Source organism: Schistocerca serialis, chromosome 3 (assembly GCF_023864345.2).
Source record: "Schistocerca serialis cubense isolate TAMUIC-IGC-003099 chromosome 3, iqSchSeri2.2, whole genome shotgun sequence".
In the NCBI taxonomy this organism is placed as follows: domain Eukaryota; kingdom Metazoa; phylum Arthropoda; class Insecta; order Orthoptera; family Acrididae; genus Schistocerca; species Schistocerca serialis.
Window position 1 is genome coordinate 800,039,456 of NC_064640.1, and position 27,971 is coordinate 800,067,426.

The 27,971-nt window shown below is 41.9% G+C and overlaps 1 protein-coding gene across 2 annotated transcripts in view; it reads left to right on the top strand.

The window, feature by feature from the left end:
• Positions 1-23,093, top strand: part of LOC126470641 (uncharacterized) — a 145,760-nt gene extending 122,667 nt beyond the window's left edge. For both annotated transcript variants that reach the window (XM_050098621.1, XM_050098622.1), the window contains 2 exons: positions 10,049-10,229; positions 22,252-23,093. In XM_050098621.1, the coding sequence (XP_049954578.1) occupies positions 10,049-10,229; positions 22,252-22,301 (231 nt within the window). In that variant the 3' untranslated portion in view covers positions 22,302-23,093. The remainder of the gene's footprint in view (positions 1-10,048; positions 10,230-22,251) is intronic.
• Positions 23,094-27,971: the final 4,878 nt, after the last annotated feature.

A 27,971-nucleotide genomic window follows, 5' to 3' on the forward strand; every position in this document is an offset into this window, starting at 1 on the left:
TGAGTTCAAAGCGGTGTCCATTGTTATGTTCCTGGACTTGCATACATACGGCGCAGTGCATAAAGTAAAGAGTACCACATTTCAAATTGATGAAATGTAGCATGATGGCTGGGTGAGGAATTTCAAAGTGAAAGTCAGACATACCAACATTGTGTGAAGATGGACTTTGCCACAGAGCGAGGTAGTGCAGTGGTTAGCACACTGGACTCCTCGCATTTGGGAGGATGGCGGTACAAACCTTCATCTGGTCATCCTGATTTCCTCAAATTGCTTCGGGCAAATGCTGCGATGGTTTCTTTGGAAGGGCACGGCCAATTTCCTCCCCTGTCCTTTCCTCATGTGATGGGACCGATGACCTCGCTGTTTGGTTCCCTCCCTCACAAATCAGCTAACCAACCATAAACTTTGCTAGAAGATGATGAGTATGACGCTCTTTGAAACATCATGATATTGTAACACTGCTATCTGGCTGGAAACTTCAGATACTTTCCTCAACACAAGCACTAATTTACAACATGTTAATGCAGGATACTGATACATTTAAGCTTCTCAAGACACCATTGCATACCATAGTGTGTTTCAAAGCTCTGAGCACTATGACAAAAATTTAATGTACAATGACATTACAATACGTTGTATGCAAAAGATTATAGACACTTGGAAGACAAAGAGCGAGAAGGGGAAATGCAAAAATTAAAGCACTGTTCAACAATGTGACTGAAGTAACTATTCATCATGTGCGAGCAGAGGAATTAGTGATTTTTTTCCCCCCTGTAATATTCCCGCTATGAAAATGCGCCTCAGTTGTAGCAGTTTGAGCAAGTTACCATACTGATGTTTATATTGTCCAAGCACTGAGCAGTTTCACTGAAGGAGAATTTACAGAGACATGTTTAGGACCTCCATGTGGACAAATAGCTCGTGAGAGACTTGAAGAGTTCAGGCTCGTTCAACCATTTGATGCAGACTCAAGAAATAGCTGATAATGTTTCAGGTAACTTACTAGTTTTTGCAAAAAATATTATCACCTTTTATTAGTGCTGGATGAGTGCGTAGGTGTTTCTGATACTACTCAGTTGACAGTTTGCGTTCATGGAGTAGATTGCAGTATCATTGACACAGAACAGCTGATGGACTTAGTTCCAGTGCAAGACACAAGAACAAAGGCAGATATTCTGGAGTGTGCAAGAGAGTGATCGAGTATGGGTCTGCAGTGGAAGAATCTCTTTTCTGTGGCTACAGACGACTCAGTGGCTGTGGTTGTGTGAAATTTTAGTTTCTTTTTTTAAATGAGAGATGCTAAAATTTACCCATTCCACATGAGATTTTTGCAGTACATAACGTTCTCCATCAAGAGAATTTATATACAGAATTAATGGTGATGTGCTGTATCACTGTGAAATGCGTGGGCTGAGCTGAGAAACTTTTTTTATTGAGATTTTTTGAATTTCAGGGTGGAATATGTATTTTTATCAGGGTGTATACGACCCGGGAGATTCGGGAAAAACCCAGGAATTTTTTCATCCAGGAGAAAAATGGGAAAAACCGGAAATTTTCTAGAATTCCGGGAATTTTTTATTGTTTTAGTTTTCAGTTAAATTTTTGTAATTTTTACTGGTAAGAACCAATACTCTAACAAAGGCTATTACTATATCCCCCTACTGCAGAATAATACTTCAACAATAAAACATAAACGAGAGAAAAAAATGATAATAACTTAAATTGCAAAGGAAATACGCCATACACAACAGTGACACACAGTGCTAATGCAATCGTCTGCCAACAGCAAAATGTGTCAACGGCTTTAGGAAGACTATGAAGTGCTTCATAACAACAAATTGCCTCCAATGATCATGAAGTCACAACTGTTTACATTACATTCGTTTTAGCAGTTACGAGTTTGTGCGCATGTGCAGTTGAGTCGCGTTTGAGTAGTAGGTTCTCCCGCTTCTGGCTACAGGAGTGTGGCTGTTAGCTGTGCAGGCAGACGCAGCAAGCAGCTAGATGCTACTGGGAAAAGGGGGCGCTGAATTCATTTCTTGAGGGGGAAAAAACTTGTTTCACAAAGCACCCAGCATCCAGCGCACTTTTGTCTATCGATTATTCATATGATTATGAAATGGTTCCCTGTTGGTTTTTGAACATTTTTGAACACATTTTAAGTTGATTTCTGAATTATTCATAAATTGATTTTTGAAAGCGTGCATAGTGTATGTGATGTCTGTCAGGAGAATCCTGGTCACATCTAGAAATAAACTTTCCGCAGAAGAAAGGGGACAGGGCTATACAAGCTGAGTGGACTAAAGCCGAACAGATGAATGCCAATCGCTGTCTGATTATGTGGTTGATTGGGTTTGCGAATGATCAGTGTTGTTATAATTACTAGCGATATCCATAGATTCAGACTACCAGAACAGAAATAAATGGCTGACAGGAATAACAGGTGAGAAAGATTACGTACTATCTTCTTGGTTTACCCAAGAAAATGAAATTTTGACACAAAATTTTTGGCCAGGTCACTACACTAGTAAGGACCAGTTCTACAGTCCCTGGCTAGCAGCTGCTTAAGTTCTGTTCTGGAAGTAACGTGGAAAACGTGTTGTACAAACACGTAATAAAGCCTAACCAGAAAACAATCACGGGATAACTAAACCTGTGATTCTGGCAGGGTTAGTGAAATTAATCGGTGAACAAATTTTGACAATGGCAGGAATAGCTGCAGAATTGGTGATGACAAGATTGTTTGTTAGAACGAGGAAGGAGAAGAAACGGGCACAGACACAAATTATGGAAGAATAAGACAATTCCAAATTTATATAAAAATTTCTTAATACTACTTTTCCATCTCATGCTTGAGAAGCTGGTGGGTATGAAGGAAATGTGAAACTGTTTTCTAACATAAAGCTTTTTGCTTGTAGTAGGCCTAAGAGGCATTTGATATTGGCACTTCGTGAATTACATTCTGTCGTGTTATAAATATGGCCATTTGTGCCAAAACAGTCTCATTTGTTTGGTGTGTCTTACAAAATCGCTCCAATATTACAAAGGCTTTTTTTGTTTTATCTAGGAGACAGTGACAAAATAGAAGTAATCAGATCGAGAAACCACACCAGTCTTGGGTATTATTTGTGTTAACAGCTTTTTCAGTATTAGATAACAACATTTAGATTTTTCATGTAGCAAATCGTTTGACGAGCTTCGATGAGGTAATAGATTCTTTTGCAGAAAGGGAAGCATGCCATGTTAAGCTGTAGCAAGATTGGAGAGGAAAAACAATGCTAGGAACTAAAGATTGAAGAAATGTGTACTTTCTTGCTTGTCTCTTTTCTTTATTGGTTTTATGTATCCTATATTTAATTTTATGTCACAAAAAGCAGCGAGTTATTAGCTAATAGGCAATAAAGAGTGCAAATTTTCTGGAGATTTCTTGTTCTCCCGGTTACAAATAATCCCATCCGCTATTGCAGGCTGTCAAATTGGCTGACTGGGAGTAGGAGAAGCATCACAGGACATCTCAATTTCCACTGTCCTGAATATAGTTTGATGGCATCCAGTACAAAATATACACGTTTCAGTTCCGCAGAGCGAACTGCAGTGACCTGTGATAGAAGAATGCTTAATGGAGAGGCGTGGCCCTGCACTTCGGCACACTTAAGACCAAATAACGTCTTACATTTCCTCGAAAACATATGTTTTATGTTTCAGACGGTTCAGAAAGTTGAAGATGAACATTTTTTGAAAATTCGATTTCGATTTTTTTTTTTATTTTTAGTATTTACCCGGTTCGCAAATACTGTAGATCCGAGGCAGATGCGCAGAGCAGTCTGAGTTATAGGGGGTAGTCTCCACGTGACCTATGTTTACATTTAGTGATTTTGCGGTTTCCCCTTCGTTTACTCTCGCGTCAAATGAAAACAAAACGGATATCTGTGGTCGGAAGCTATCAAGTGAATTAAAATACATTCTCGTAATTACGGAAGGCTAAAATATGTCATTAGTTTCAGATTTTATTTTATTTCCACCTTTCTGTCAAGTATTAATCGCCATGCAGAGCAATTAAGTTATTTTTGTCTGTTTGCTAAAGAAATTTGACTTTTATTAACCTTTTCTGCAGAGGCAGTCAATGTATTTGAAATGAAATGTTTAATTCTACAGTAATGGCTAGTTTCAACTGTTCGCTGCATTTCAGGTGCACGTTGTCATCTTCTAGCACGTATGGCATTATGCCATAATAAAGAACCAAACATGAAATAATACAGTACTGGTGCTCCAAGAAAATTTACATCCCAAAAACCACTCTGAAAAATTTAATATGAGGTCGAGGTCTTCTTCATTGGGAATCTGGACATATGAATGTGCACTTTAAGTATGCACTTTAAATGTGCACATTTTAGCATGGTTCACGAAATTCCGATGCTCTTGGAGTATCCTCTGATGTCTTGTTTCTTTTGTGACATAATGTATATCTTTCCATGTCTTACACGTACGTACATACGCGCTTTCTACGCCATGGTAGCTGCACAAGCGTGGTGACGCCTGGTATCTGCACTCTCTGGCAACTGATGAAACGAACCTATTTCTAATAGCTCGCGGGAAAATATTGCGGATGGTAGTTTCAAAAGCGTTACTTTCAAAGTAAATATCCTTTTATGCAACTATGTGCAAGAATGTACCATGAATTTATTAACTCACAGAGTGTTTGCCTCTCGTTTAAACATCAACTCTTCGATGACGAGCCAGTTAGAAGAATTTTGAACCCTGAAGTGATATATCTTAAAGTGTAACACACGCAAAAAAGATCAACATTATATGCACAAGCTTAGCTTCTCTTGCTGCTTATTAACCTTAGAGACCAATATTATATGTAAAAGCTTTGTTTCTCTTGTAGCAACACTATGTATATTAATTTAAACTATTAACTTTCCTTGTTTGTGTGTTCCTGCTACGTAACAGTGATGTTGCTGTTGGCGGACTGCATCACGTGTCCTATGCTCTGAACATTCGCTGTAATTGGCTGCCGAGATCACATGACATGCGCTATGACTGGCTTACAGAAACGCATCGCAATATTGATTTTCAATGATTCAGAAAGTAACATGTAGTGTTTGGTGGAACACCAATGTATAATTTCGTAATACGAAAATACACAACGTACATGTTGCTGCACATAAAAGGTATTTCCAAAACGTGTCTTTTTCTCTGAGTTTCGTTTTCTGAAGTGCCAGGAGATTCTACGCCCATGTGTAAACCCTTAACCCTTCAAAGGATTGATAAAGGAAAATATACTGTCACTTAACATGGAAAAAGCGTGTTTTCACCCGGGAGAAAGTGTATTTTTAACTGGGAAATCCAGGAAAAATGTGGAAATTTTTCTTCCTTGTCCGCATATACACCCTGATTTATGGACATGAGTGGTAAGCCTATTGCAGAACCGAATACTGAACAGTGGATGTCCAATTTGGCCATCTAATATATCGTCATACTTAGGAATGATCGAATGCATGTCTAAAAGAATAACTTTATTAACAAAACCAAAACTCAGTTATAATGTCCTTGGATAATAATGCACACAACTCAGTTCAACAGAAATGTGTCTTATGATGTTTTTGTCTGTGATGTGCCTATACGGCGAGCCTTGGAGTTATGGTAGATGGCGGCATCAAGACCTGGGATGTTACTAGGCCTGTTTTGCCAGCATGTTATGGCTGACGTGCTGCTAGTGCAGACCCGGATGAAATGGGCTGGATCTGTCAGCATGGAGCACTGAAATGAAACTGCTGGTACTGCTGACTGGTTGCACTGGGACTGAACTGCTGATGCGGCTGGACGGAACTGCTGGTACTGCCAACTTGAGGAGTACCGTGTGACTGACATCGCAGGGGCCAGCAGTGGTGTAAGTAGTAGGTAACAGGTGGAGATCCACATGGTGCCACAATGGAATGTGACCTGGTGTAGCAAAGTAGTGCCCTCCTGATGGTGCTCTCTACTGGACAGGCATGCTGCCTGTCAGTGAGGTTGGCACCCCCAGATGCTGTTGAGGTGGTGTGTAACTATCTGGTAAGCAGCCCAGTCCATATAAGGAAAACATCTTGGTGTTCATGAGAGCTGTTTATGTACATCCTCCTGGCAGGGCGGCTATGCGCACCGCCTGCCTTGGGTGTGGAGGAAATGAGTGCCAGGCGGATACACCACCATCCTCTGTGATTTTATTTACCATCTGAATGTTCTGAATTTAGCATTCCAGGGTTAAAAAAAGTTTCAGAAACAGATGACTGCATTCAGGGGTTCAAAATAAAACACTCTTTGTGGAATAGACAGGTAGGAAAAAGGCACACTGTTCATTTATCCAAATTGTCATGTTTAGCAATGGGAGCAGAGTGGAATTTTGAGTTGTCCTTGAATTTGAGACTCATTTCCAGGATTGTGAAAAGTTTAATGTCTTTTCACTTACTGTTTCATTTGACTAGCTCTACAGCTATTGGTGAGCATTGGAATTTGGAAATGTGTGTGCAGTATGTTGGCATTACCAGCAGTTCCATCCAGCCACATCAACAGTTCAGTTCCAGCAAAACCAGTCGATAGTACCAGCAGTTTCATTTTAGCACTCCATGATGACAGACCCATCTCAGTTCATCCTTGTCTGCACTATATTCAAAAGTGGGCTCAAGTTGTGTTCCATGAATGTTCACGGCAGACCACAGTATTCAAAGAAAAAACTATTTTATCAGAACTGTGGGAGCAGTTTGAGACATGGAGACGCCTTTCTGTCACGGATTGTGATGAATGACAAAACTTGGGTACATTACTTTGAACTGGAAACAAAAAGGCAGTCACTGGACTGGCATCACCTGCAGTCATCAATAAAGAATAATTTGAAAGCAGCTCCATCTGCTGTCAAAGTCACATTGACAGTCATTTGGAGTCATTGGATTGGATCATTCGTGTCAGCATGTGCCCAAAAGGGTTGGCCATTATTGAGAGGCATATGGGAAGACGCTGAACTAACTCAAGAACTGTTTGCAATGTGTTCCGTCTTACAAGAACATAAAAGAAATGTTGCTTCAATGTGACAATGCATGCTCACATACAGTTCTCAGTACGTGGTAACACACAACCAAATTTTGTTGGATGTATTGAGTCATATACTCTATAGTCCAGACCTGGTGCCATAGGACTTTCACCTGTCTGGGCCACTTACGGATTCTCTGTGTGTTATTTACTTTGAAGATGATCAAAGCATAATTCATGCAGTGAAAACATGGCTATGCACTGGACAACAGCTTCTACAACGGGGAATACATGCTCTTACACAATGCTGGCATAAGGCCATAAATGTGATGGAGACTATGTAGAAAAATAATACATGTAAAATAAATGTTAATTGATGTTATCACCAAATTCTAACTGTTAAGACTAAATATGTTCAGAGAAAAAAATTTGGTGTTATTTATTGAGTGACCTTTGTATATCAGAGTATAAAGTGCAAAAGTTAATGTGTAAGCTTTCAGGTCCATGTTCTCTAATAATTCCTTAACAAAGCCTTGGTTAATTTTTCTAAAATTTTTGTCATAGCTGAGGCAGTGCTCTGCCTGAGGTCTTCTCATTGATAACTTTGATCACTAACAAAAGAACTAAATACGGTTTAGGCTTCAGTGTCACTGTTTTGAAATTCAAATAAACTACTGTGATACAATGTCCACTAATGGAGAAAGACAAGATTTTTTGTGAAGAATTATGACACAATGTTCCTTTGGACATGCGTTGTGCTTCGTCACAACACAGGCACTGCAATTTCATATTTATCTTCCGATTGTGGGCCTACAGCTTACAAATAAAATGTCTCCCCTCTACAGGATTAACTTTAATGGGATGTTTGAGTACAGATATGACACATGGATGATACATGGAAGTATGGGTCTGGCTGTGGGGCATGTTTGGCTAGCAGGAGTGATTAATGCAGCCACTTGCATAAAATGGGGAAATCCGGCTTCAGTTCCCAGTCCAGCACAAATTTTCATAGTTGTTACTCCAATATACAGCTGGAGGTGGTTCGTATTCACAACTGCAAATACATTTCAAGATTTTTGGGAGATTGGAAATTGTATTTATTACATGTGCAAAAGGTTTTTCTTTTATTCTTGTTCCCTTATGCTAGTTGTACACACAAATGAATGAGATCTTTTTATGAGTCTGTTACTAATAAGCCCTACTTTTAGCGGCATCTGGATGATAGAATGTGAAGAAACAGTCCCTTGATTGATGGTGGCAGAGTTCGCTAAACCACTACTTATTATTTGGTAGCAAATTCTCTTGGTATGTGCTGAAATGATTTCACCCAATTAGTACAGTTTTCAGTGGTCTGACATCATACTGTAGTCAAATGACTATTGTTTTATGTTTGTAAACAATGAAATAAAAGTCCTGTACTTCAAATACTCATACTGTTTGTTTTGGAGAGTGCTTTTTTTCTTTGTGCTGTTTTTATCTACTACTATAAATTTCCACTGAAAAGACGTCAGTATGTTTATTCTGTTGTTATGCACATTGTGTGCCTTAAACATAATTTCAATTTCAAGTGTTAGTGTTTATGGTATTGGGAGTTGTGTCTCTTAAAGGATGTCTTTCTGCCTCTTCTTAATTTTAACTATGCAGATTAGTATGTTAATTGTGGTGCGCGTATTGTAAGACCTTCGGTACACACACCATCAGATTATTTGACTTGTCGTTGTAACGAAGTAGGCGAGTGTCAGCGATATGTCTCGTGGTCTTATTGTGGCGTGTTTATCTTCTGCCGTTAGATCAGATGATAGAAATGCCACTTGCACGCTTAGAGTAGCAGATTGACGGTGACCAACTTTAAACAGAACTTGATTAATTTTCACATACATTTTTTAAAATAATAATAAACATAGACATTACGTAACTTGATTCTGGATGCTGTATACAATTAACAATCTGAAGTTCCTTTAGTCTTGGTACGTTAATCTTATTCTCACATATCTCTGATACTTGAAAAAGTGTCTATACATTTCTCTTCATGGCTGTGTACAGGAATATGATAATCTTATTAGGCGCAGACTGAAACTTGACTACAGACTGATGCAGACTAAGGCAGACTGACTAATCGGAGGTCTGTACACTCGTTATAATACCTCGAGCATTCAGGTATCACTGCGTGAGTGTGATCCGCGAGGTGAAAAGGTTCTACGTTAGCAGCAGTCTCACTGGCTGCGTTACGTATTAATACACGGATCGGTGGAAGCAGAATTTGGTCCGTCTCTAAGACAGCGCCATCTCGTAGTGCGGAGACGGACGAGCGCTGCGCCTGCGCTGTTGTGCTTAGCGGGGCGCGTTCTAGCGGGAAAGTTGTGCACGCGCTGACTACGCGGAACTATGTACACAACATTAATACAACTGATCCTCGTGCTTGTGTTGAGTGTTCAGTCATTTCCCAAAATTGTATTTCATGGTAGGGGTGGCTCCATATTTATGAATGTTAATCTCTGAACATTCATGGGCACCTATAGGCATTTCAGTGTACTTAGCAAATCCAGTCATTGCCTTCAGGGTACACAGTGACCATTGAGAAATAATATGAAGTTAAACCACACAGTTTGCATATTATTTGCTGTATTACTAGTTTCACTCTATGAACGAGAGCATCTCCCCTATTGATTGCCCTGATGATAACATGTTGAGCTTCACTTATCATCATCATCATCCTCAACACATGATACAGAGTGGAAATTTGAACCTGTACAGTGATACCATCAGGCAAATGGTGTTCTTTCTTTGACCCAGAAGGCATTGATTTAAATCAATGCCCATTCACAGCTCTAGTGTTCTTAATTTCTTCGTGTCTTAACATTAAATGGTTGTATGTGAACATTTTTGGATTCTTTGTTAAGATAAAGAACTAGGCATTTTTTCCTTACCAGAGTTTGAACAAATACAAAATGTTTAGCATTAAGTGAGCCACTTTTCCGAAAAAAATTATGTATAGCAGTGTAATGTTTACTATATGATATGGTGTTAATTCTGTTACCAGTGTGCTGCTGTCAGGTTAAGACACCATGGGTCCCCAATGGGTGACATTTTATCACCCACAGGTGTGTCACCTATTGCAAGACCTTCAAGGGCAAACAGATTTCTATCAAAATTGGATTTTGTTAATTGTCAGTTTGAGAGAGCATCGTCAATGTCTCCTCCAGCATTCTTGCGACTGAAAGGTAAGGGTGTGTGGGTGTGTGTGTGTGTGTGTGTGTGTGTGTGTGTGTGTGTGTGTGTGTGTGTGTCCGTCCTATAGAGCATAAGACTTATCTGTTGCGTACCATTACTTTATAAGGAATCGAGTAGTTGGCTCAAACAATTATTAAATTTATTTGAACTGTTGTTCTGTGTCCTAGTACAAATAAGATATGCTTATGCTGTTTATGTTCCTTTGCTGGCTCATTTGTTGATTTGTTGTTATTACATAGATAATTCGCAGAGGGCTCATTATTGTTGTTGTGCTTTAATTTAACAATTGCAACTCACTAATTCAGCAGCCGAGTTGTGTGTGTTTGATACTTTAACTCTTCCTTGCACTCTGTTACAGTTAATTGATTCTAAAGGGTATATTTCTTTATTGTTGAAAAGTAGTCAGTTTCCTTTCAAATGTTTTTCACTAACCAAGGATTTTAGTGCTGACTTGACTGTGGGTCAATCTAAGTTTTAAAGTAGTTAACAGTTTGGGGTTGCCATTAGGTGCGTGCTATTCACTATTTAAAATGTGTGTAATCTGCAATCATCTGTATCTACATACATATTCCACAAGCCACCATGAGGTACATGGTACTGGGTATCTTGTATCATTAGTGGTCATTTCCTTTCAGAACTGCTTTGATGTCTTCCTTTAATCTGACCTGGCGAAGATCCCAAACACTTGAGCATTACTCAAGAAAAGATCACGTTAGTGTTCTGTTTGCGTTCTCCGTAATAGACTAGTAATAAATAAAGTCTACCGTTCACCTTCTTTACTACTAATCTGACTAGCTCGTTCCATTTCTGTTCACTTGGTACTGTTGCACTGAGATATCTGTATGAGATTGATGTGACAGTGTTAACCAGCACTCTACCAATACTGCACTTGTACATTATGGAACTGTTTTTCCTACTCATCTCCATTAACATACATTTTTCTACATTTAGAACACACAACCTAGAAAATTTTTGTAAGTCATCTTGTATCCTCTGAAAGTCCCTTAATGACAACAACTTCCTGTACATCCACTTGTTGCTGTTCACACTGTTCATCAGATCATTTATGTAGGGCTGTATAGAGAATAAGGGTGGTGTTAGCACACCTCCCTAGTGTACTACTCATGAAACCCTTGTCTCCCATGAGACAAGGGTCTTCACGAGGACAGTGTATTGTGTTCTGTTACTCATGAAGTCTTAAAGCTTATTCCATATGATTGGACCTTCATTAAGTCTATGGTGGGGCACCATGTAAAATGCTTTCCAGAAATGTAGGAATATGGAATATGCCTGTTGTCCTTAATCCATGGTTTGGAGGATATTGTGAAAAAAAGGGCAAGCTGTTTCACTTGAGTAATGCTTTCTAAATAAATTCCCCATCTCAAGGAAATTTATTATATTCAAACTGAGGATATGTTCAAGAATTCTGCAGCAAACTCATGTTAAGGATATTGGTCTGTAATTATGTGGGTTCATTCTTTTACCCTTATTGTACAGGGTGTATCAGAAAGAATCATCTGATTAAAAAAAAATCATAACTATTATGTTGTTGGAAATATGTGCGTGAACAACATACTGTTGAAAAGACCAAACTATCAAGTTTCACATAGTTCCCACTAGGTAGCAGCAGTGTGCACCCATTTCAGTTCTTGTAAAAATGGTGTTGGGACAACAAAAGGTTTTTTGGGTTCTACGTTTTGCGCAGTGCAGGTCATAGTAACTGTTCAGCATGACTTTTGTACTAGGTATGATGTGGATCCTCCTACAGGACAGAGCATTAGATGATGGGATGAACAATTGCGAGAAACAGGTTGTATGTGTAACAGCAAATCACTGGGACATCCCTGAGTGTCTGACACAGACGTTGAATACTTCTGCCGTAGTTTCACAAGGACTCCGCAGAAATCCGTTCACCGTGTGGCTTAACATGCCTCCGACGTCAATCGGGCATGTGTTGCGTCGATGTTTACACATGAAACCATACAAAATTCAGTTACTGTGAGCTCTTCATGAAGGTGACAAACATCATCATGTGCAGTTCTGTAATTTCGTTCTTGGCAAAGATGGAGTATGACAGTTATCTTCCACACTTAGTGTTTGATGACGAGGCAACATTCCATTTAAGTGGAAAGGTGAAGTGTCATTATGCAAGAATGTGGGGTACAGAACAACCACGTGAAGTTGTACAACATGAGAGGGACTCTCCAAAATTTAATGTGTTTTGTGCAGTTTCACGGGAAAAGGTGTACGATCCATATTTCTTTACCAAAAACACTGTTACAGGAAGCACTTATCTTGAAATGCGTGAGAAGTTTCTTTTCCCACAGTTGGTGACTGATTCAAATGACTTCATTTACCAACATGATGGAGCACCGTCACACTGGTATCTGGAAGTGCGGGAATTTTTAAATCAAAGGATACTAAACGGTGGATCAGTCGCACTGGACCAAATGATTCAGCCTTACATTACTAGCCTCTAAGAGCATCAGACCTGGGTGTATGTGATTATTTCTTGTGGGGGTTTATAAAAGACTTTGTGCCTCCATTACCAACAACAATGATTGAACTGAGACGTCGCATAACAGCCGCTGTGGAAGCTGTAACTCAAGACATGCTTGCTGCAGTGTGGGAACAGTTTGAATACTGCATTGACATATGCTGTGTATCTCAAGGGGGGCATATTGAACACACATGAAAAGGTATGGGGGGAAAAAATTAAGTTTCCCATTCATCAAAAACCAAAATTTGTTGTACATGCTTATTAATTTCAGAAATATATACTTGCCAAATCGGATGATTCGTTTTGATACACCCTACACACTGCTCGACACTTGCAAAGGAACAACTGACACTTGCTAATGAAAAATTGCTAATAATTGCTACGAAACAAGTGACAGTTGCTGTGGAACACCTGACCAATCATAGTAAAATGAAATCTAGAGGGCGGGATGTGTTAACTGCATCAAAGTCTGGGCATGAACACTCTGTATGCATTAGACAGTTCATGCAGTAAGGTGTTTGACAAAGGTGGTTGTGGAAAAGATCAGCTGGATGACTTGAAGACGGTAAGAATGTCACTACTGTTCCCAAAGCAGTGGGTGTGTCCAAAAGTGTCATCTTGCGATTAAAAAAGGCTGCTGAAGGTGGAAATGCTATGCGCAAGTATGCCGGTGGTCGTATACGGACCATCACACTGCAAGAGGATTGACATACACCCTAGTGGGGTAAAGAAACACACATTTCACTCCTGGGCAGATCACTGCAGGACTGCAACCAGTACATAAGTGTTTGCCAGAACCATATTGTGGTGATTAAATCAGGCTGGTTGATATGCTCGGAAGCCTGCTAAATGTATCCCATTTCAGCCACGTCATTGTCGAGAAAGAGTTCATTGGCATAGGAAGCATGTTGGTTGGGGTCAGCAGCAATAGTCCAGAGTGATGTTCTCCAGCAAATTCCGTTTCACTGTGGCTAATGACTCTGGCCATCAGTTAATGTGGAGAGAGGTGGGAACACATTACACACCACAGAATGCTCATGAACATCATCGGTATGACCTAGGCTTTATATTGTGGGCACGCATTATGCATAACAGCCGAACATTTCTGCATATCATTGTGCGAGGTACCATTACAGCACAGTGGTATTGCAGGGAGATTATTCTGGATCACGTCCATCTCTTGAGGGTGTGGTAAGTCCCAGCTTTGTTTATGGATGACAATGCCTGCCCACACAGGACCACTGTGGTGTCAAACACATTGGAAAGTGAGGATATTGAATATATGGAATGGCCCCTGTAGAACATGTCTGGGATGTTCTTGGCAGACACATTCCTCAATGGACATCCCCTCCCTGAACTGTGTAAGAACTGAAAACTGCCTTGAGATTGGAGTGGGACAATATCCCCAATGATGTCTCAGCTGTTTGGTAGTCAGTGTGCAAAATGTGCATTAGTGCCAGAGGAGGCCATATTCCTTACTGAGAAATCAATATCAACCTTCATGTTGGGAATCTGACCTGTGTCAAAAATGAACATTATTTATGCCTTTTATCCTGCTTTCCCCTGTGGTGAAATAAGTACCCATTTTTTATAGTAAATATACCACTCCAACTCCGTTATCACTGTCATCTGTCATTGCCTGTGATTATTCCTATACAACAATGTCTCTGTTCCTAGCAGCTGTCAAGCATTGTGTACAGCAGTCATCTGCACTTTTTTTCCGTTAGCTTGGGTCATTGCAGTGGGCAAGAAATTGGCAATAAATACAAGATAAGTAAGGGGCCATAGCCATAGAGTGCCCTCTGTAAAACCAAATTGGGATTCAGTTTGGACCTAGTGACTTAGTTGTCTTGTAGTTACTTCTCTGCACCAGGAATACCTATTACTGTGTCCTCCATATGGAAGTCTGTGCGATGGTCAAACAATGGTATGTTTGTATTATCTTCTTGTGTGAATGATTTCTTAAATGCAAAATTTAAAACCTTAGCTTACCATTTGCTGTCATCTATTGCGGCACCAGACTGGATAGAAGCCTTCAACCTACTTAGTAATTTTATGTAGAACCAGAATTTGCTTGGGTTCTTGGCAATATTTTTTGCTAAAGATATGATAGTGGATGTTGCTGTATGCTTCACACATTGTTGTTTTACAGATGCACTTAATTTCCATTAAGTTTTGCCTGTTGTCATTAGAGTGTTCTTTCAGAACAAAGTGTGCAATAGTCTGCTGCTGCATCAGCATTTTCTGAATTCTGTTACTAACCCTTCCAGTACCACAGAGGTCAGTGTGATCCCATAAGCACATTCATAATATGTGTCTCCCTTGTTTCCAAAACTATTGTTTTCAAAATATGACAGTCTCCCTCCGAGTCAGTTGTATCCAATGATTTTATGTCCAGTTTTATATTTACAACTGATAAAAATGTATTCATTTTTTCTGCTGAATTATGTGACCCCCAATCAAATTTCTTTTTGTTTCTTAAATGTAACGTTTATGAAATCGGAATTATGACTGTTACATAGAAGAGCTGTAATAATGCTTTTATGTTAGTTCATTAAAATACTGCCAATTTCTCCCATGTAAACTGCTTGGAGTCTTTACGACACCAGTGGTACTCTGTGAAACAAAAACCTGGTAATATCAGGATTAAACCACAGTAGGTCATAGTCATCCTTAATCCACTTGCTCGACACATACTTCTTCAGAATGAAATTTAAAAACAGTTCAAACTTCGCCCATAATTCCTCTACATTCATCGTACTGGAACTAAATGATGTCCACTCATTGTCCTAGTGGTGTGCTGACAACTTCTTTTCTGCTGTTTCTAGGAGAAATACTCGCATAGCCTTCTTGACGGTTTTATTAACTTCAGTAATGATAATAAGATACCATAATCACATGATATTTGTACTAACTGTTGATGAGCTCAGGCCTGTTTGTAGCTACATGGTTTAAAATATTTCCATCGTGTGTGGACTGCCCAACCAGCTACTCAAAACAGTTTTTGGAAAACATCTTCAAAATGACTTTACAAAACTGTTTGTCTCTACCACCTGCAATGAATCCATAGAGGTCCCAGTCTATACGTGGTAGGTTAAAGTTGTCTCCAACAAATATTGCACGCGCTAGGTATTTCTGCACTGCTGAGTGTAGACTTCCTTTGAATGATTCTAAAACTTTAATGGTGGAATTGAGTGGCTAGTAAAAGCATTCAATAATTAACTTAAGTTCATGTAGGCCTGTTGCTTGCATGCAGATAACTGCACAGTTAGACTCAGCTTCGACCTCAATAGACAATGTTTTTTGTCAACTGCAGTGAACACTGCTCTTCCTGTGGTGTCTGTCTGTATGTTATATGTTCAGTGCCTTGCTAAACGTTTTGGAGCTTTTTACTTTGGGTTTCAACCAGCTCTCTGTTCCGAGAATAATTTGAGTGTAACTTCCTGGAGGGCAGTAAATTCAAGAACTGCGTTACGAATACTTAGACAGTGTACTATTAAAATTTTGGCAATCAATGTGTCTTTACTGTGTTGCTATCTGATTTCACTCACTGCGTACTGACTGGCAAGGGTTCATCAGAAGACTTCAAAGTATCACCTAGCTGAAAAAACCCCGATGTGCACTCCACAAGTACTCTGTACCCAAGTAGCTGCTTCCTTTGTGTTGTGTACCCTGACTTATCAATTATCCACCCCATAACACAGGTCCAGAAATCTGCACCTGAGATCATCATAGAATCGACAAAGCCTTTGGTTCGATACTCCACTCTGTTCCAACCCAGAGGACCACAATCAACTCTGGTAATGTTGCTGCAGATTGTGCACTCAGTTTGCACCCTGTGTGTGAGGCTAGCAATCTTCACCACTTTCGTGTCAAGTATCTGAAATATGGTAGCCTCCTGACCATGCAGTGATCACATTTTTGGTGCGTGCACTACATATTCCCCATGTGTGCCAAGGAGTATGTGCCCATTGTGAGTGCAGCATGGAGGCTCCTGGCTAAGGCTTACTGGCCAGGTAACTGTTACTGTTGCTGGGTGGTGCCCATGAGGAGAGCTCCCCGTTTGGAGTGGGTGCCACCGTAGCGGATAGTTTGCATGTGAATTGACTGAAACTTTCTCCCACTGGTGGTCACATGGCCCCAGCAGCCTCTTCATATGGAAAGGTCCAATGCGTTCCCTTCCCTGGCCACATTGTGGGAGGAATGTAGGACTAAACACTAAGGAGCAAAATCCTCCCCCAAATACCTGGTCTGTACTGGGACCAACTGGGACATGTTTTTGGGCTAAAGCCTGTATTTTTTGTTTGAACACACTGAGGACAAATATGGGGAAGTTGTAGCTATCTCTAAGATGCAGAGTGGTTCCCTCCTGATAAAAAGTCATCTCCTGACCAGTTACAGACGCTGCTGTCTTGTGAAAACGTGACATTCCTTTGACTGTCACTCCCCACATGAGTCTCAGTATGGTCCAGGATGTTATCTTTCACCATGATCATCTTTCACAATCTAACGATGAGCTGCGGGCCAACTTACGGCAATGGGGTGTGCACTTCATATGTCGTGTCCGTAGGGGACCAAGGGAAAACAGAGTTGCTACTGGGGCCTTCGTGGCTTTCTAGGGTGATACAGTGCCTGATAAGGGCAAGGTGATGGTCTGCCACTGTGACATGAAACCCTATGTTCCTCCTCCTCCTATGAGATGCTTCAGGTATATGTCTTATGTCTTCCTGTTGCACTGCTTCCCCATTTCTGCAGGGATTGTGGATGTCCTCTGCACGTGAACATTCCTTGTGCCCCTCTCCCCACTTGTGTAAACTGTGGCAACTTCCACTCTCCCTGCTCACCAGGTGGCTCCATTTTCAAGTGTGACAAGAAAATCCAGGAGTATAAGACCCTGGACAAGTTCACCTTTCAAGAGGCCAGAAGAAAGTATAAGCTTCATAATCACGTACAAATGACGCAACATTATGCTACAGCCGCAACGTCGTCCCCATCTTTGTTGACATGAGCTCTGAGTCCCCCGCTAACATCAAACCCCCCCCCTTCCCCCCTCCCCCGCCTGTTGGCGTTCCTTCTGGTGCTTCACTGCACCCACTTCGGGAGCATTGGCTCTCCATCTGCCGAGTACAGTGGTCTACATCTCCCAGTCATAGGCACCTCCTCATCCTCCTCTCTTTTCTAGCTAGGAAGAGGTCCCTCGGGACTCTTCCTTCCTTGGTTCTTGCTGATCCACTGCCAGATGCCAATGAGTGGCTGAAGGAGCCACAGGCTGCTGGCTGTCAGACTTCTCGTTCTTCTTCTTCTCCTGAAACCAATTCAGGGAAACCTTCTCAGTCCTCATATTCTAAGGAGGAGGACAACAAGAAGGATAAAAACAAGTCTTCTAAGATGAAGGAAACTCGAGTGGCCCCCACACCACTGGACTCTACATGTACTCTGCACAAGTTGGAGATCCCGGTGGCCCCTGAGGCACTGGATCTCCTCAGGCAGTTTGTTGCAGAACCTGTGTCGGTGGATCCCCTGATGGCTCAACTGGTGCAGCACATGACCGTGGGTCATAATCTGCCTCCCTGTCCCCCCCCCCCCCCCCCCCCCCCCATCTCACCCCCCCCCCCCAATCTCACTCCCTATCCTGGTCGCTCCATGCCCCCACTGTATTCAGACAGTGTGATTCTGCAGTGGATTTTTGAACCACCTGGTTGAGCATTGGCAGCTTTTAAGTACTTACCCTGCATTCTGTATTGCCATTGCCACTCAGGAAACATGGTTTCCAGCAACATGGGCCCTTGCTCCTTTGTGGCTACTGAAGTTATTTTAAGAATCGTACTGACAATCAGAAGGTATCAAGTGGAGTTTGAACTTATGTATTGGACTCTGTATACAGTGACCTTGTGCCTCTTGATACACCACTGGAGGCTGTGGCTGTTCAGGTAAGGACGCATCAGGATTTTACCATTTGTAATGTTTATTTCCCTCCCAGTGATGTGTCCAAAGATGTACTGTCTGCATTACTCTCTCAGCTCTTTCCACATTACTTCAACTGCTATAACCCTTTGTGGGGTGGTACAAGGATTGCTGGCCATGGTAAAGACATCGAAACTTTACTGGCACAGCTCGATGTTTGACTATTGAACTCTGGTGCCCTCACACACTTCAGTGTGGCACATAGAACTTATTCGGTCATTGATATCTCCTCCTGCAGCCCTGGTATTCTAATATTTATCCACTGGAGGGTCCCCAATGACCTGTATGGTAGTGACCACATCCCTATCTTCCTGTCACTTCATCTCTACTGTCCTTGGTTCCCAATTGTAAGGCAGTATTGATGTGGCTGTTCAGTGTATGACAACAGCCATTATTTTGGCTGCCACCCAAGCCATCCCCTCTTTGTTTCCTCAGGATCCCCCATTCAGAAGACAGCACCTTGGTGTACCACAGAGATTGCTGCTGCCATTAGAGATCGTAGGCGGGCTCTCCAACACCATAAATGGCACCCTTCGTTGGAGCATCTCATTGCCTTTAAATGGCTCCGTGCCCACATCCGTTGCCTCATAAAACGATAACAGCAAGAATCTTGGTAACAGTGCGTTTGTACCGTTGGATCACGTACCTCTCCATCACAACTGTGGCCAAATATCATACACCTTTACAGTTTCCAGTCCCCTGCAGGTGTACAAAGTATTTTCGTAGATGGTACCATTTACTCTGATCCAGACACTGTCGCTGAACATTTTGCTGAGAATTACGCCCACGCATCTGCGTCTGAGAACTGCCACCCAGCCTTCTGGCTCATTAAACAGCAGGTGGAGTGAATGTGCCTATCAATTACTACCAGCCACCTGTAGCCGTATAATGCTCCATTCAGTGAATGGGAACTTCAGTGCCCAAGCCTATTGCCCTGATATGACCTGAGGGCTAGACCGTATCCACAATCAAATACTGAAACATCTCTCGGTGCACTGTCAGCATCACATACTCGCCCTCTTTAATGGGGTCTGGAACGAGGGTGAATTGCCATCTCAGTGATGAGAAAGCATGGTAGTTCCTGTGCTGAAACTGGCCCTGACCCCGTAGAGATGGACATTTATCACCCAGTCAGCCTTAATGACATTCTGTGTAAGTTGCTCGAATGCACGGTGAGCAAGTGGCTGTGTTGGCTGCTTGAGTTTTGGGGCCTATTGGCTGTGTCTCATGGCAGTTTTCGCAAAGACTGCCCCACTGCTGATAATTTGGTTCATCTGTAGTCCATCTTCCGAGTGACCTTTGCATGTCGTCAGCACCTCGTCAATGTCTCTTTCGATCTATGGAAGGCTTAAAACAGAACATGGCATCATCACATCCTTATTATGTTTCATGAGTGGGGTCTCGGGGTCCACTCAGCATTTTTCTCAAGAACTTTGTCACACCGTACACTCTGGGTTCAAGTGGTTGCTTCGCTCAGTACTGATATCCAAGAGAACAAGGTCCCACAGGGCTCTGTACTGAGAGTCCCCATCTTCCTGGCTGTCATCAATGATCTTGCAGCGACTGTGGGGTCTTTGGTATCGCCCTCCTTGTATGCCGATGATGTTTGCTTTTATAATTGCTCCTCTAGTATGGGTGTCACTGATCATTGCCTTCAGGGTGCTATACAAGTGGTGCAGTCATGAGCTGTCACCCATGGCTTTCAATTTTCAGCTATCAAGACTCGTGTCATGCACACACCCAGATCTTTACCTAGACAATCAATTACTACTTTTAGTTTATATGCACCACTTTCTGTGACTGGTCTTAGATTCCTGGCTGACGTCGCTTCCCCACCTTTGCCAACATAAGTGAAAGAGCTGGCGACACCTCAATTCCCTTCGCTGTCTCAGTAATACTGGCTGGAGTGCAGATCGCTCTACCCCTTTGTGGCTCTACAAAGCCCTGATTCTGCCCCTATTGACTGTGGGAGTCTTCCATATGATTCAGCATCATCCTTGGCACTGTGGATACTGGACATCATTCGTCATTATGGAGTCCAACTTGTGACAGGAGCCTTGCAAACTAACCCTGTGAACAGCCTACTAATCAAGGCCGGAGTCTCTCCATTACCAGTCAGGTGCCAACAACAGCTGCTGAATTACACTACACATGTTCATAGCTTCCCTGAACGTCCCAATTACTGTTTCCTTTTCCATGGAAGGGAGTTCCACCTCCCAGAACAGCGACCCAGAACTGGGTTTACAATTGCTGTGCACGCCTCCAGTGTCTATGTTTAGAACTGCAACTTCCTCCATTGTTGCCTCTGGTCAGGGAGACATCACATCTACCCCCCTAGTGTGTACCATGACCTCGGATTTGCCTCAAAGTCATCTTTGGTGCTGAAGATTCCGTTGACACCACATTTTTTTGCTGCCTGTTCTTGGCTGTCCTTGGGACACATCTGGTTTCAGAAGAGGTATTCAGCGACAAATAGGCCAGACGTCTGCAGTGTGTTCACTGCTGAATTGATCGTCATTAAATTAGCCCTCAGCCATTTTGTCCTTGCTTCGGCAAGAGTATCCCAGTCTGTAGTGACTTCCTCAGTAGCCTTCAGGCTATAGCCCATTGCTACTCTACTCACCTACTGGTTATGGATATCCAGGGTCTTGTTTCTGGCCTGCATCAAGCTGTGGGACCAGTTGTTTTTGTTTGGACCAATGGTCATGTTGGGATTTCGGGGCAAATGAACAAGTTGACTGGTTGGCCAAGCTGGACACCAGGATACTGATTCTGGAAATGGGGGTCGCAGAACCGGACCTTCAGTCATTTATACATCATCAATTGCTGGAAGTCTGGATCTCGGAATGGTCAACTTTGATCTTTCCAAAACGATGTGCCAGAGCTATACACAAAACACAATGATCCCTCTTGGTAGTGCCCAGTGGCCTTCTGGAGCCTGGTCTTCTTGCAATTGTACATTCTCAAGACCATCAACTCAGTCATGTACAGTGGCTACATTCTTGCCAAGTCTTCCTACAGTATCGCAGAAGGAACACCCAGCTTGCAGCCGTACTACAGGACCTTGTTCAAACTGAGTGAGGTGTTGCTAGTGGTATCTTTGCCATCTTGAAGGCATTCTTGACTAACATCAACTCTGCACGTCCAATCTTGGCGGTAACTAATGCTCATGACTGTTGCAGTGTGTGGTTAGAGCAAACCTGATTGCAACCTCTAGCACCACTCTTATGTGATTGGCACAAATTTGAACAGACATCATCTTCCAGATGTAGAAACATGCATACCACGTTTTGTTCATATCTCTCAACTCCTTTTTGGTTTGTGATTTTTTTAAAGGTGCATATTCTCAGCTAGTTTTCATAATGGACAGCTCCAGTAATGTGAAATATTAATGAAACATTTTTTTCCCCATCAGTGTATTTTGAATTCATCAAAGCTACATGTACTTACAGAATTGATGTTCTTTGCTCTATATTTACTGTAACTTTTTGTGATACAGTTCAATAAAGCAATAATGTTCTAGCAAGTTGTTGATGTTCCTTTTTCAGGTTCAGTTTTTCCTATGTCAGAAGAAGATGAAAGCTCACAAAGGAACTAAGAAGCCACTTGTAATGCATGTTGTGAAAATAGGAATTGATCTATTTTTGCTGTTCATTGTAATGCATTTTTAATCATGTGCCATCTTTTTGTAGTGTTTATGAAATTAGTATTTAATGGTGTACACTAGTTTTAAAATTTTAAACTTGCCTAACAATTGGGTTGTAATAGAAAATGGCATTGAAACTGTTATATGTGGGGTACTCTGCAGCTTGTAATATTTGTTAAAAGGTATCATGCTGTGCACTATGAGCCCCATAAAAAAAAGCCAGACCAGTATTAATGCACCATCACCAGTGGCATCCACCCAAATTCCAGTCTGACAATTAAGTATTTGTAAGTGCAGTTGATGATGCACACCAAAATGTCTTTTAACAGAAACTTAAAGTATATTATAATCGGCAATTATTTTTAAATCAAGTTACACAAGAAATTCTAGAATGACTGATACATGAATTTCAAAGAAAATGTGGTGAATATTGTGAAATGACTATTTCCATTTATTGGAACTGCTATTGTGCATTAAGTTGGAATATCAAGAAGTTCTAGCTATATTTGATATTTGGAACTCAAACAGTGCTTGTTGAATATTGGCACTATTTATATCTGCGGGAATTGTTGTGATAATATAGTTCACAGTTCAGTGTCGGAAGCATTTTACACTTTGGATGCAGTGCCAGTTTATATTTTAAAGTTCTGATTTAGTAAATCATGTAATGAACTTTATAGTACTGAAAATGAATGTGGAGCTATTTTTATATTTTTTTTAAATAAAAATGTTTTTCAGCATTGATTTAATGTTAGTGACAGTGTTTATTGTTTTATTACATGTCATTATAGATCTATGTCCAGTAAAGGTGGCATTCAAACAATCCATGCATCATACCCAGAAGATGTGCATATGATGTATGTGACCATCTAAGTGTACTGCAAAGGTACTGAAGACGTCAGGATGTATATTTACCTTTTTGAAATAGGAATAAGATGGAATCCAGTTATTGTAGAGTCCTCTGAAAGGGAAAATATAAGGGTTAGTGTTAATTTTGGGTGGGGAGGGGAGCTTCCATCAATTCAGAGTTACAGCAGGTTTCACTGACTTCACCAGCTTGTTAACTAGAGCCGTTTGACCCCAGTGTGTTCATGACACTACCTCCAACAACACAGTAGTGCTTACTAATGAAATTAGTGTCAGTAGACAGGGAGCATTTGCATATGATAATGAAATGAAAAGAGTTGTCAGCATTTATACTAAACCTTATCATGAAACTACTATGTTAATTTCAAAATGTTTCTGAACATTGTATAGTAACTTATATGTACAGTTAACTCCATAACAGAAAGGGTATTCTAACTTGCCATGATCTTATGCACCTGAGAATGAATGGACAAATAGCAAGGAAACAGAGGGAAAAAGTGCTATATCTCGGTATGTAATACTTGGATACACACAGCAGCATTAGGCCACTGGCACACTACACTTCAAATATTCTGTCAACAGCATCTGTGCATGCTGCCCACCAGAAGCTGTCTGTAGTGAGCCACATGACATGTGCACACAGCATGGCATGGCATCCACCTTGCTGTCTACCAAAGCCCTTCTTTATACAGGGTGTTTCAAAAATGACCGGTATATTTGAAACGGCAATAAAAACTAAACGAGCAGCGATAGAAATACACCGTTTGTTGCAATATGCTTGGGACAACAGTACATTTTCAGGCAGACAAACTTTCGAAATTACAGTAGTTACAATTTTCAACAACAGATGGCGCTGCAAGTGATGTGAAAGATATAGAAGACAACGCAGTCTGTGGGTGTGCCATTCTGTACGTCGTCTTTCTGCTGTAAGCGTGTGCTGTTCACAATGTGCAAGTGTGCTGTAGACAACATGGTTTATTCCTTAGAACAGAGGATTTTTCTGGTGTTGGAATTCCACCACCTAGAAGACAGTGTTGTTGCAACAAGACGAAGTTTTCAACGGAGGTTTAATGTAACCAAAGGACCGAAAAGCGATACAATAAAGGATCTGTTTGAAAAATTTCAATGGACTGGGAACGTGACGGATGAACGTGCTGGAAAGGTAGGGCGACCGCGTACGGCAACCACAGAGGGCAACGCGCAGCTAGTGCAGCAGGTGATCCAACAGCGGCCTCGGGTTTCCGTTCGCCGTGCTGCAGCTGCGGTCCAAATGACGCCAATGTCCACGTATCGTCTCATGCGCCAGAGTTTACACCTCTATCCATACAAAATTCAAACGCGGCAACCCCTCAGTGCCGTTACCATTGCTGCACGAGAGACATTCGCTAACGATATAGTGCACAGGATTGATGACGGCGATATGCATGTGGGCAGCATTTGGTTTACTGACGAAGCTTATTTTTACCTGGACGGCTTCGTCAATAAACAGAACTGGCGCATATGGGGAACCCAAAAGCCCCATGTTGCAGTCCCATCGTCCCTGCATCCTCAAAAAGTACTGGTCTGGGCCGCCATTTCTTCCAAAGGAATCATTGGCCCATTTTTCAGATCCGAAACGATTACTGCATCACGCTACTGGACATTCTTCGTGAATTTGTGGCGGTACAAGCTGCCTTAGACGACACTGCGAACACCTCGTGGTTTATGCAAGATGGTGCCCGGCCACATCGCACGGCCGACGTCTTTAATTTCCTGAATGAATATTTCGATGATCGTGTGATTGCTTTGGGCTATCCGAAACATACAGGAGGCGGCGTGGATTGGCCTCCCTATTCGCCAGACATGAACCCCTGTGACTTCTTTCTGTGGGGACACTTGAAAGACCAGGTGTACCGCCAGAATCCAGAAACAATTGAACAGCTGAAGCAGTACATCTCATCTGCATGTGAAGCCATTCCGCCAGACACGTTGTCAAAGGTTTCGGGTAATTTCATTCAGAGACTACGCCATATTATTGCTACGCATGGTGTATATGTGGAAAATATCGTACTATAGAGTTTCCCAGACCGCAGCGCCATCTGTTGTTGAAAATTGTAACTACTGTAATTTCAAAAGTTTGTCTGCCTGAAAATGTACTGTTGTCCCAAGCATATTGCAACAAACGGTGTATTTCTATCGCTACTCATTTAGTTTTTATTGCCGTTTCAAATATACCGGTCATTTTTGAAACACCCTGTAAGTGCAATGCAGCAGGCACTTGCCTTTATATTGTGTTCATACTTATTGTCAGCAACTGCTAGTGTCGGTACCTGTATTGTTCCTGTGTTGGAGTTTTCAACCTGGTTTGCTTGTACATGTAAAAATAATAAACTTTAGTTCGTGGTGACCGTGCTGGTGTTTGTGTCCTACAGTATGATACAAATGGTGACAAGTGTTGTGTTCACTTCTGTGTACTCAGTCGATTTGGTTGTTCCCTCAGTTCTCTTGTCCATGGGGGCAGTGCTCCAATCTCTCCTCGAGCAGTGCAAGCTCTTACGGTTGTTATCGTAAACTTGTCAGCTGCATTGACTATGCAGGCTTCCATGCCGTTGTCGTACCCACTGCCCTTTCCACCATATGCAATGTGGTTGAAGACTGGGAGGCTTAGGGGAACTGACTTTGGCAACACTTCCTCACTTTTGGTGTCAATGCTGCAATCATGTTTAGGGCTTTGTTCCTTTCTTGAATTTCTCCTCAGATCTACTAGTTGTTGTGCCAGTTAGCCCCACTCCAGGAACCTGCGTTGCTTTTGTTCAGCAAAATGTGTAAGTTTTTGTCCAGTTATCACAGTAAATGCATGCATGTCACTGCAATGCGTGTAGAGCGCTATCATTGTAATTAACAGCCCCACCAGTGCTACCAGGCTTGAGAAGCTGAACTTCACGAACTCGGTCATCATGGTGTCTGTGCTAAATCTATGGTCTGTGATACCATAATTTGGTTGGCTCCTGAATAGGTACATCAATGTGCACTACAGTGTGAGAATCCCTCTTTGTCTGAAGTATTAAATATTGTTCAATCTTTCGATGTATCTCATGCTATTAGTGATCAGATTTAGGCTTAGTGTGACATCGTTGCATTGTGTCCTGTTCCTGGTGGTCGGGTGTTAGTCAGTTTTGGGGAGTCGGCGATGTGGCAGTCATAAATGCAGCCTCCCCACAGCTATGTGTCAAACCACCACCACCACCACCACCACCACCACCACCACCACCACCACAGCAACAGCAGCGCTCCATGCTTCCAACTTTTCCGTTTCGTGCAACTTGACAGGACTGTGTGCCATAAATGCTGGGCGACTAGCAACAACTGTAGGAAAAAGAACATATGACATCTGTGTCTCTTCCCAGTCACCTCTTGCAGATGTGGACATGGATGTCAATTTTTTGTCTCCAGTGCTTACGAATCATAACAAACTGTTTATCAAAATGTGAATGATGGACAAAGTGGTCGTATTACAAATGGTTGTGGGTGCAGCTGCAACTTCACTGAACTCACAAACTTATGGGGATTTGGGATATCAGGTGTTGTCTCCAGGTGGTGAGGTACAACAAGAACATAGTCCAATTGTGGGGAAAATGTTGGCTCCCAATATGTATAAATGTGTGGTTCGTACCTTGGCTTTTTTGGTCATGGATGATGCTGGTACCGCGAATTTGTTCGGTCGTGATGCATTCAGTGCTTTTGGTTTTTCCGTTTCGGATACTGTGCCCCTCATTTCTGACCAGGCCACTTACTAGCAGTTAGATTCTGTGTGTTCTGAGTTCTCGTCTCTCTTCTTGGATGACTACATGCATGCACAAGCGCAATACCCTCCACCTCCTGGCCCATGTATCTTTGGGTGCAGACAATGCTACTCTTCTGCAACTTCACCGCACTCTGGTCTTGTCCAGACTAGATTATGTTAGTTTAGGTTTATGGCTCAGCAGCTCCTTCCACTCTGAAAATACTGACCCTGTTCACCATTGTGGAGTGTGTATGGCTGTTAGTGCCTTTCGCACTAGTCCCGTTGACAGTCTCCTCGCAGAAGTGGGGATTTCCTTTCTACAAATACCACGGAGCCAACTCCTAGTTTCTTAGGCAATATCACCATTCGCTGATTCCCTGACCATCCTGTGTACCCTGTCCTCTTTGCAAACAAGGGATGTCTCCCTCCTGATAACCACCCACAAGTAGGATTGGCAACTGGAATGTGTCTTACTTCCCCCTATCAGGATTTCCAACTCCACTCACTGGAATGTGTCCTTTGTATTTCCTCCCACATTCCCCCCCCCCCTCTTGGATGGTGCCTAGACCACAGGTTAGGGTGGATCTATTCCAGGGGCCTAAGGTCTCTGTAACCCTTATGGTCTTCGGGCATCTTGTATGTGGGTTCAGGGTGCCACCATTTTCTACACTGATGGTTCTAAGACGATAGATAAGACGGGATATGCTTTCATGTCTCCTACTGGTTTAGAATACCATTTATTGCCAGGATCATGTAGTGTATTCACAGCAGAGCTGCTAGCCATTCACAGGAGCCTCCTTTTTGCTACTAAGGGCGATCCATAGTGATTTAATATCTACTGACTCAGTGAGCAGCATGCAAGCTATCAACCAATGCTACTCTTGCCACCCTTTGGTCTCTACTACCATGGCCACCTCTCTGCCCATGGTCATGCCACCTGCTCAGTTGTTTTTCTCTGGGTCCCACATCATGTGGGTGTCCCAGTGAATGAA